An 11,423-nucleotide genomic window follows, 5' to 3' on the forward strand; every position below is an offset into this window, starting at 1 on the left:
AATTATATATTTTTTGTCGAGACTAATTTATCTACCAACAATTATAAGTGGTGGAATGTATCAAAAGTTGAATAGAAGATAAAATTTTAATAATTATCTTAGTCTATGATTTAATTAAATGAACTTGAAAGTTTATGGTGAAAATTAATTATCCATGTGTAGAAAAATTAATTTTTCTATCTTAATTGAATGTGGGAAATCTATAAGAACAAAATTTGCCCACTTAGGTGAAAATTAATTATCTTAATTTTTCCATCCTAATTAAATGCGAGAAAGGTATAAGAACAAAATTTGCCCACCTAGCCATAAGTATGAGCTCCTCTTTGATAAATAAATGAATCTACTAAAAAATCTTTTTAGATAATTTACACTACATAGCATAAATTTAATAGCCTAAATTATCTTTAAAAAAATAGTCTTAAATTTAGAGATCAATTTCAAAAATACCTTTATCCATACTGGCTATGAAGGAGAATAATTCTTCCATTTTTACCTTCAATTTTTTAATATATACCTATTTTGTCCTTCAAACTCCTGCAATACATGAATATTTGGATCAATGTGGCTGTTGAGATAAGTTCATCCAAAGGAATTGTCACTGTTCGACAAAGTGATACATCCATTCGTGAATAGGTGTGATTATTGTAAAACCATTTTTAAAATAAAAGAAAAAGATATATTTTTTTTCTTTTGCCCAAAACTCATGTTCAAGACACTCTGTAAACCTTCCTTCAAGAGGGAGAATTGTATGGCCGGACAGAAACTAGTGGTGCAAGTGGTTTATAATGATGAATAAAGATGAAAGTAATGAAAGTTGTGGAAATTGTAGACCTTAGTTAGCAACGATGAAGACGACGTTAGTGTCATGTTTCTGCAATTGGATGTTTATTTTTTATTTATTTTATTCTTTTTATTGTTGATCAATCATATATATGGACTTAGATAACTATGGTTCGGTTAAGGATGGTTCGGTTCAAGATATAATATAAAAATCAAACTCTTCAATACTAAATCGCTGCCTATTCGATTTGATAGGTATAGTTCATAACTTTCATTTAAATTACATTATATGTACTTTAATTTGATTATATATATATATATATATATATATATATATATTCATTTTTATCTCTTTCGTTACTTTTTAAATTCATGCAAAATATTTAATATTTAAACTAAACAAAAAAAAATTCATTCAAATGTTTCACCCAAAATATTATGTTTCAAAATTTTTAAAACATGTGCAATGCACTAATTATTTTAAAAACTTCAATTTTTACCCTTCACCTTTAAAATCTTTAAAATGAGTAACAAAAAGTGACATGGCTGACGAGTTATAATCAAAGCCATGTGAACAGCATCATAAATTTAAAAGATATTGTAATATTAAGCCAAACATAAATTAAGAAAGAGAAATTTAACTCCCATGACATAAATTTAATATACATTATAAAAAACCTTCCCAACCTTTAATTAGTTTCAAATATAGGATATATGTGATTTTTCAATGTCCTTAATTTTATTTATTAGTTTGTATTTGATAATACAATTTTTTTAGTTCAACGGGATAGAAAAATAATCGACAACCTTAAATGAAGATAATTAGTAGTTTATCTAACTATGTTCAAAGTCGAGTTGGTTAGAAATACTTTTTCTTATATGCTAAAAATACATCTTTATTTCATGCTGCCTAACTTTTTAAAATATTGAAAATAAGTAATTGTCATTGTTTGGTTAGAAATTTGACCACCTCGACTCGAGTGAAGGATGACCTGGCAGACGAGCTGAAGTGTGATGGACAGGAAACTTGCAAAATAGAATATACTTCGACGTCCAAATCAGTGAATGGTCAAGCTATATCCGAGAGAGGATATAGTTTCACGTACTTGGAAGAGTTGGGAGGTTCCTATTTATAGGCGGAGCTTCCGATAGGGCTTCCAACAACACCCCAACGACTCTTTAAGGTTCCAAAAATGACGGCGCTCTGTCATGGAATTTGTAGGAAAAGCAATCCCGAAGGTCCCTTCGTCATCTCAAATGGCTAATATGTGTAAGATAAGGACGGCTCGACCGGCTCACCGAATTGGAATTAGGTCGGCTTAGTCTGTTAAGCAACGTTCAAAGCCACAAATCTTTTTCAGCATATTGAAAGCTGCCACGTGGTCAGTGAGAAATCAACTCAACCGTCGTATATAGAAAGTAGATTTTTTTTAACCATTAAGGCCTCGTTTACTTACTCTCAATCGTAATGAAAATCAATCGTAATGAAAATGAATCGGAATGGGAATGTTATTCCATTGATGTTGTTTACTTGAACATATCTGGAATCGGAATCAGAAACCAATTCATGGTGTTTACTTCCATCTGAAATCATAAGCAAACGTTGATTACCAAAATACCCTTATATATTTATAACTAATATAAAATTACATTAATTAAAAAAGGATGTTATGAGATTTTTTATATTAAAAAGAATAATTACTTATAATAATTTTTAGATCTACTTATATTATTTTACTTAATAGTAATAAATTATATATTTTGTATTTAAGTCTAAATTTTTTTACACTTTATTTGACATTATTTATTATAATAAACTTTCTTTTACCAATTCAATCTAAAATTAAATAATTTTATAATCCAAACAGACAAATGAGAAGAGGAAAAGCGGCAATAGAGCAGTTGAAAAAATAACCCTAAAAGAAAGCAAAAAATTGTGAGTCTACATGAGAGAGAAAAGTGCATCGGTTGTCAAATTACCAAAAAATGTATTGTAGGTGTCACACATTAAGGAATTGAAATGGGATTACACACCTATTTTGCTTGTAATGGGATTGCGCATTTTTTAGGGAGTGATTCCAAAATTAGGATTGGGTCCCACGTTTTATTCTCATTCATTTATTTTGGTAAACATAATCAAACGTAATGAAAATTTTGATTACGATTCTTTGATTACGATTACGAGCAAGTAAACGGAGCCTAAAAGAAAATCATGATCGTTATAACTTATAAGTCTTGATAGCAGGGTCGGATGTACATGGGGATGGGGGCACGTATACATATGTACTAATAATTTGTTGATGGCTTGGTGGCTTCTTACTTGACTTGAAAGTGTGCCCCACCCCGTGAACCTGTGTTCGATCCCCATCTTCAATGTGGTTTTTAATTTCTAAACATTTTGTCCATACACTTGCGTTAGTCTCATTATTGGGCCGGGCCGGGCCGGGCCAGCCCAAAGAAATAATGGCCCAAGCTTGGTCCAGGCCCAAGTCCTACGGGCCTTAAGTATCGTTTGGGCCGGCCTAACCACTCAAACCTAGGCTCATAGCCCAATCCATGGACCTAAGTTGATGAGCCAAAATTGGATCGGCCCGTATATTAATATAGTTTTAATTATTAAATTTTAAAATTTAAATAATTTCCAAATTAAGTTTTTTTTTTAATTATAGAATATGTATTTTTATATAATTTTTGGTACATTTTTTTATTATTTTTTTAACTTGAAATAGAAATAATTTGATATGAACCTAGGTTAAATACAAGAAAAATTGAATACTTAAACACTTTGAATTGAAACTTGAGAGATTTTGAGATTGAGAATTAGAAAGAAATTGAAATTGAGAATTAGAATTTGAGTGAAGAAAAATGGAAGAAGTTGATATTTATAAGAAAATTTTGTATTAAAAATTTTAAAAAATTACCACCTAAATATTAGATATGTTTAAAATAATTTTAAATTTTGAATTTTAAAATATCATGTAGTTGAACCTTTCAAATCTTTTGTACTTTTCAAAACAAACATTTAAATAAGATATTGAGAAGTTTGAGAGTTTATTCGTAAGATGTTTCAAAACAAACATTTAAATTAGATATTGAGAAGTTGGAAAGTTTCTTCGTAACATGTTCGCAAGTTGCTGCATGTCAGCCTACCATACCTATGCGTATTTTTTTTTTATAATAAATAGTAAATTAATATTATATAATATAAATATTAATAAATATTAGATCGGACCTTTGGGTCGGTCCAATAGGCCGATCCAAATATGGCCCAAACGGGTCGGCCCATGGGCCAACCCAGTTTGAAAAACAAAAATCCATATCCAATCCAATTTATGGATAAGCTGGACTGAGCCGGGCCGGTCAAACGTTGACCTTGAATCGGACTTGGATCGGGCCTAGGTTGTACTTGGGCCGGCCTTTGGGCTTTGAGCCCGATGATGAGGCCGACACTTGCGCTCTGAATCTCAATTCGACCGGTCTTTTTATTTTCTAAAGTTATTTTTTTCATACTCCAATGGCCTGCGTCGTTTAATATATATATTATTGTAATCTTTATTTTAATTTTTCAAATATATGAAAAAAAAAAGCCTTTTTCTTTCCTTTTAAATGAGAAAGTTTAACTTTTATATCTAATTATTTTTAAATGTTTAATTAAATTTACATGAATTTTAGATAAATGTCCTAAATTTTATCTCTCCATTCAATTTCTTATAATTCACTTATTAATTTGAAAATTTATAAGAATTCACTAATTTAACAAAAATCAAGTTTCTTAAATTAAGTTACATAATCAAGGATTAAATAATTATATCAAAATTAACAAGTTTAAGACAAAAAATCAACTCTATTGCCTTTTTTTCTAAATCTTATCGGTTATTTCATTGAAAAAATATTTATTTTCTAACTCATTTGACATATGGAAATGATTTTTTCAACCATTTTTCAAATGAACGTCTATCGGAAGTAAAATTTGCAACACAAGTAAAAATTATAATACATATCTAAGTGTAAGGTACAAATTGATATACTTACATTGTCAATTTTAGGTTTAAAATTGATATTTCTTCGTTATGTTTATATACATTTGTACCCGTCCTAACATCGAATCCTGGATCTGCCACTGTTTGGTAGATGCTATAGATATCTGATCACAGATGGGTTTCATTGAGATTCACAAAAGTCGTTATTCTCTAGAAGAAAAAAAAAAGAAGGGGAAAAAAACTTTGATCCAACCCGAACCGACAGCGACCCGACCCGAATGAATTACACCCTTATTTAAGATATATAATAAAGGCATGACTTGAGGTACTTAAAGTGGGTTGGTGTGATATGACAAAACATTTATTCTACTTTTGTTGAAATAAACGATATAGTCAATTGATATTCCTCTGAAAAAGAGGGAAAAAAACGATTTGTCATTGATTTCCTTGGAAAAAAAATGATTTTTTAATTTTAATTTATAACGGTTTAGTCATTGTGACTTCAAATCGAAACGATTTAGTCTCTAAACTTTAGTATGTAACGTTTTAGTCCATGTACTTTAAAGTTTATAATGATTTACTCCCTATCGTAAAAAAATTTGTCAAATTTTTTATATATGTCGATTGACTCAATAAATTGAGACACTAAATATGTTTCTAATTTACCAAGACTAAATCGTTGTGCAATAAAAATCGACATTTAATTTTAATAAAATTTTTTATGATTTTGGATTATATTGTTACAAAATTTAAATGATAAGGATTGAAGCATTAATCAATACAAACACTAAATTATTACAAACTAATTAAAGTTTCGGACTAAATTGTTATTTTAAAGAAATTATAGATGCGTGTGGATGAAAAATTGAGGATAATATTGGAAATGAAGAAAAAATTGGCCCTTATCCAGGTATGAATGAATATGCATTAACTACATTGGCAAAAAAATAATAACAATAATGACAATAATAATTATTATTATTATTATTATTATTTTATTATTATTATATACACGCATTAACTAAATTTGGATTTTCTTTTCCATTATAATCGTGATGTTTGGGTAATCCCCAATTCGAAGTTTAATCTTTTAAAAATTTTATTTAAATTTCTTTGTAAAAGATATATTAAAATTGATTTATATAAAAGCTGATGTACCAATTAAATTATCGTTGAATTAACTTTTTCTTTTTTTTTTCCTCAACTAAAGTGAGCATAATAAAATGTTAATTTATAAAAACCTTTTTTATAAATAAATTTTAATGACATTCGTTTCAAATATTAATGTCAAATGTCTCTATTTCATGAAAATACCAATGAAAACATGGATAAAATGTTAGTGTCAATAAATATTTTTTAAAAGGTTAAATAGTAAAAACAATCGTGAAAAATATTTAAATTAATAAATAAGCATTTCATCATTTCTAAGAAATTTAAAAGTGATTGATATTAATATTATTTTTATATTAGTGATATTTGTTTATATTTTTTATATTTTGTCTATTTTTTTATAATACTATGAAAATGTCGATTTATCTCATCATGTCGATGTCGAATCGTCTACGAATACGTGAAAATATCGATGTAAATATCAACCAATCGCGAAGATTTAATACCTTGAATAACTTTTGGCTGGTATTTCTTTTATACTAATTAACATAATAAAAGAATGTAATTAGCATTTTAGTCATCTCATGATTTATGGTTAGCTTCAATCAAGTAGTTTTTTTTTAAGATTATAAAGTGGAAATTTAAACTCACAATCTTTTCTTATTGGAAACATATATTTTAGCTAGTTGAACTATGTTCAGATTGATAATTTCAATTTTATTCATATTACTAAAAGTTTTAATTTGGTCAATGTTCGATTGAATTTCCCAACTAAATCACTTAGCATCATTTTTTTAGAATTAATTAGCGTAGTTATCTATATTACTTAGGTTTAGGTTTATTAATAATATTTGTTTGTAAGTCCTAATAAATTAGGAGTAGATTAAAAAAATTTACAAAAATAATAGCTAAATTTCTTAAATTAGGGATTATGAAACTCTTATTGGAACTTTTTTGTATTCTTTTGAACATGACCAGCCAAATTTCCTCGCATAAGAATTTGTTGTAGCCACCAAGATTTTTTGTGAGTTAGATGAATCAATTTTGTATCTTCATTGATTTATTTTTAATCTATTAATTCATTTTCATTTGCGTTTCTTTAATCTTTTGATTACGGATTAATTATTTATAAATCTGAATCTTATGCTCGAAAAAGGTAGTTTAGATTGAAACCTGAATGCATGACTAATTTAGAAGTGTTTTAGAAGTTGTTAAAAAAAAGTAAACTCGATGTCTTTGACTTGTTAAATAAACTAGATAGGGATATTAGTTTTTTTAATGAGTGAAAGAATTAATAATTTTGGCATGTTTAATTTATGGGCTTGTAAATTCAGTTCGTGAAATCAATTCCTCTAGACTTTTTTCTCATTGATTTTTCCTTAGCTTTTGCTTTTTGCATTGATTTCTTTATTACTTTTAAACATAATTGTCGTTTCTCGAAATAAAATTAGGTATTGACATTTTTTGTACTTTGAGTGAACTAGAAATCCAACCCAGAAAATATATTGATATTGACTATCCACTTTTATTATGACTTGATTCATACGCTTACAGTAAGCGATTTTTGTTTCATTCACGTAGGAAGATCGAACTCACAACCTCTTAGTTGAAGACATATGTCAATTACCGCTTTTGACCACCTATGTATGTGGATGGTTGAATGGTAAATATATAGAAACGTTGACATGTCAAAAATTTAATTCCTTCATTGTGTTTATGTGGAACTAAAAAAGTCAGTCTTTCCAATCTAATCCTGACTACACCAAAAGATTATAGGATCAAATTCTCGCCTTCGGATTGCATCGAAAAAAATAAAAGAAAATAAAAAGGAGAAAGAGAAAGAAGGGTTCGTTTCGTGGCAACTTATACTCCACCCTTCGGGGCATTTATGGTAAATGGTGACCATTTATTTGTAATTATTGATTACAAAAAATTCAATATAATATTGACAGTTGGACAATATGAATTAATTTGTTCCTTCTCCACGTAGGAAGTAGGAACGTGAATTAATTCCCTATGAAAAAAAAAGGCAAAAACAAATAAATAAACATGCATTAACTAAATTTGTTGAGTGGTCCTTCCTTTTTTGGATATTTATTTTTGAAAAATCTATCGAATCGTCCTTCTTTAAGATAATTTTTTCAATTTGACTCTTAAATACATTTAGAATTTCTAACTAAGATGTTCCATAAAGAAATATATTTGAAAATTTGATATATCATTCAGCTATTTTCTTATGTTATTTAGAAATTTTTGCAGGTTTTTCTTATCTATTAATTAATGTAATTTTTAAAATACACTATTAATAATTTTACAAAAATAATATCATTTTATTAATGTATTTCGAAAAAAATATTTTATGAATTTTTTTGGTATTTATGATTTAGCTGCAATTTAGTTGTATTAAAAAAGTTTTATTCACTCATGAATTGATTAAATCTATCAAAAAATTTCTCTGATTCTGACATTTTTTTATTGGACACCAATTCATTGCCCCTTTCTCTGCCACGTTCAAAGAAAATATGCCACATGAGACGATTAATTGTCAAGCTGTTGGAGACGTTGATATGGAAAAAATAAAAGAAGATTGTTGGAGAGATTTAATAAAAATTGACAAAATTAAAAGTTTTAAAATGTTAAATTATATGTTCGGTCTCTAAACTTGTAACTCATATATCCCAAAAATCGTCAATTTTGTTTGACGGGTTGCTCATGTGTATAAAAGTTTATAGTAAGATTCATCCATTTTCAATTTGTGTTGGTTCTTGAACCTTTATATTTTGTCTAATAATTTCATAACTAAAGCAAAAGAAAATATATTGCAGCCTTTTATAGAAAAAAGTTATAGTACTCGAATGGTACTTAATGCACAACTCGTACATTATGATTTTTTTTAATAAGTAATTTTTAATACTATTAGATAGGTCTATATCTTTTTAAATGACGTCGACATGATTAACAGTAAAATTTGAGTGTTGTCATTGTGACGTAGATCGATCGACTTTCTTATCGAGAGGAAAAACATGAAATTATGAATTGGATTGAAATTTTTTTAATTAGTTTTCAGAGATATGGGATGGATGAAATTTGAACCATAATAAATATATATAATAATCAACCTGCCACGAAATGACGCAAAAGGGCACACTCAATAGTTTTCAAATAATAATATTTAAAAAATTCAAACAACTCAATTACTGCATGCAAAAGAAAAGAAGAAAGTAAAAAAGCTCGGCCCTACAACAACAAGGATGACCACACTGCATAATTTGAGAGAGACATTATTTTCGATTTGTTCAATCTTGTTCCTCACAAACCTTCGTAGAAAAATTTCTTAAAGTCATCCATATGCTTCGTCTGCAGTCGTATCGCTACAATGAGCGAGCCATCATCGGTTGTTCCTGGCATGATGAACGACTTTCCGTCTGCATTTAGTGTAGGTGGCCCGACGTAACACGGTCGCCCCCACCCGAAATCTGCCTCGTACAACGGTAGCGACATCCAACTTCCCAATGACAAATTAGGGTTCCCCCAAAACGGAGCGTCGAATTGAACAACAGTGTGGTACGAGGTTCGGACCCAACTAATGTCTTCTTGACCAGCCAAAAAATCCATGGCTGACCTTGCGTACTCGTCGGTGATCTTCCACGTCCCTTCTCGGATTTTTCCTGCAGCATAGCTCAACGGTTGGGTTATTAGATTACCGAACTGGCATTTTGGTGTCACCGCAGTTAGCGTTGAGTTTCCAGTGAAGTTATTGGGAATTGGTGTTCCAAGGCGTCGTCGTACGTCGACTGCCACGCGAATCATTGTCGATTGTGAGGCGTCACCATCACCAGTACTGCGGGCTTTGCACGCACATACCCACATGTGGCCAGCAATAGATTCATATCGGCTGTATGGTCGCAACTGTTTCTCATCGAGTCCCACCATGTTCACATCAGTTGTGTTAGACGAATTTGCTCTCTTTTTGAGTTTCTCAACTTGCTCCTTCGAAAGTTTCAACAACGCGCATGTACATTCTTTCTTCCGCTCCTCCTGTCACAGAATTTCCCATACTTAAATTTAAAGTCAAATGTTCGAACTACTCTACAATGTCCTTTCTTCTTCAATTAATTAGCCCTTGCCCTCAAGCTAGGGAAGAATGTGAAGAATATAAATAAAACATTAGGCAAAACAAAACGGTCCCTAACCTTTCAAATAATTCTCCCTTTCATCTCCCATCTTTCAAAATTCTCAAATTTTCTGTATATTAACATATTTAACACAACCCCACATGACAATTTTATATCTTTTTAAGTAATAATTTAACCATAAATAAAGATTTGACTGAGGAATTTTAAGGAGATAATTTTGACCATGACAAAAGTGAGAATGATCATAAACTTTCACCTTAGCATCGGAGTTGCCGAGGAGAGGTGGTGGTTTGTTGTATTCATGGTGGTCGAACCGCGGTGGCCGGAATGGCTTCTCCGGCTGCAGAACTCTCCGGTCATGAAAAGGCTGCACAATACTCTCCACCGTCTTCTCCCCACGCGCAATGCTCGCCCACGAGTTGATAAATGTAATGGCCGCAACCCCATCAACGAGAGTGTGAGAATTGCAGAATCCGACGACGACTCCGCCGCACCTGAATCTCGTCACCTGCACCAGCATCACCGGCAGCTCCTCGATCGGAGTTTTGTAATCCACCTTCGGAGACAGCTGCCGCACGGCGTCGGTCGGAGCAAAGTCGCCGTAGTCGTCCAGCGTGCCGTCGGAGGAGGCTTCGATCAGCTGGATTCCGGCGGCGCAGCAGTCCAGCTCGAGACGGCCGCCGCCGATCCAGCGGAGGCGGCCGGCGAGAGGGTAATACGGGACAAGTATTTGGCTGAGGGAGTGTTTTAAGGAGTCGACGTCGACGGCGGCGGCGGCGGCCGGGGATTTGTAGACGTAGAAGGTGGGGGAGTGAGTCCATGGCTTGATTTGGTCGCTCTCCGATAAGGAAAGGGTTCCGGTGGGAGTTGGGTGAGCGGGGATGACGGCGGAGGAAGAATTAATGGTTATGGACGCCATTGATGAGCTTCAGAAGGTTTTATTTTTTTAACCTTCTTTAGGATTATTATTCCCAATGCACAAAAGTTTAGAACTTTCGCACTATATGTAGATGAGAAGATCTGGTGGGTAGGTGGGGTTATTGGAGGAGAATAACAAAGGTTTTTCTTTTCAAATTATAATTATTTAGTTTTTTAATTGGGTACCAAAATAGGATGTACTACGATCGGATCCGTGTAATATCATTTTCGATAGTCACTTTAAGACTTGTCTAAAGTCGCTTGGCTGAAAGATTTTGAATTTAGTGATGATTTAAGTGAATAATAGTCATTAAATAAAGTTATTTTTCGAAAAGAATAAAAACAAAAATTCAAGAACATGCAGAGGTGGGGATTTGAATGTTTGGTATTTTTGTCGATGATAAATGTTTTAGTTAGATGGACGGATGATATCGTTGGCAATTGAAAGCTCAAAACGGAAGTGAAGATAGTCCTTTCATGCTATGTGGCGTGGTTGTTC

The 11,423-nt window shown here is 31.3% G+C and overlaps 1 protein-coding gene across 1 annotated transcript; it reads right to left on the bottom strand.

Moving 5' to 3' along the window:
* Positions 1 to 9,000: 9,000 nt before the first annotated feature.
* On the bottom strand, positions 9,001 to 10,995 carry LOC111023140 (hydroxycinnamoyl-CoA:piscidic acid hydroxycinnamoyltransferase). Its single transcript, XM_022300498.2, has 2 exons — positions 10,263 to 10,995; positions 9,001 to 9,908 (listed from the first exon to the last, which is right to left on the bottom strand). The coding sequence occupies exons 1-2, from the start codon at positions 10,923 to 10,925 to the stop codon at positions 9,180 to 9,182; spliced, it is 1,392 nt and encodes a 463-aa protein (XP_022156190.2). The 5' UTR covers positions 10,926 to 10,995; the 3' UTR covers positions 9,001 to 9,179.
* Between the last annotated feature and the right edge of the window lie 428 nt (positions 10,996 to 11,423).

This window comes from Momordica charantia, assembly GCF_013281855.1.
Source record: "Momordica charantia cultivar OHB3-1 chromosome 1 unlocalized genomic scaffold, Mcharantia_2.0 BLBB01000001.1, whole genome shotgun sequence".
In the NCBI taxonomy this organism is placed as follows: domain Eukaryota; kingdom Viridiplantae; phylum Streptophyta; class Magnoliopsida; order Cucurbitales; family Cucurbitaceae; genus Momordica; species Momordica charantia.

What these genes read in the sequence shown, in the direction of transcription:
- LOC111023140 (XM_022300498.2), bottom strand. Translation starts at nt 10,925, where the DNA reads ATGGCGTCCATAACCATTAATTCTTCCTCCGCCGTCATCCCCGCTCAC. An exon ending in TCGGCAACTCCGATGCTAAG is followed by an intron (nt 9,909 to 10,262) that starts GTGAAAGTTTAT and finishes ATTCTGTGACAG; the next exon opens with GAGGAGCGGAAGAAAGAATG.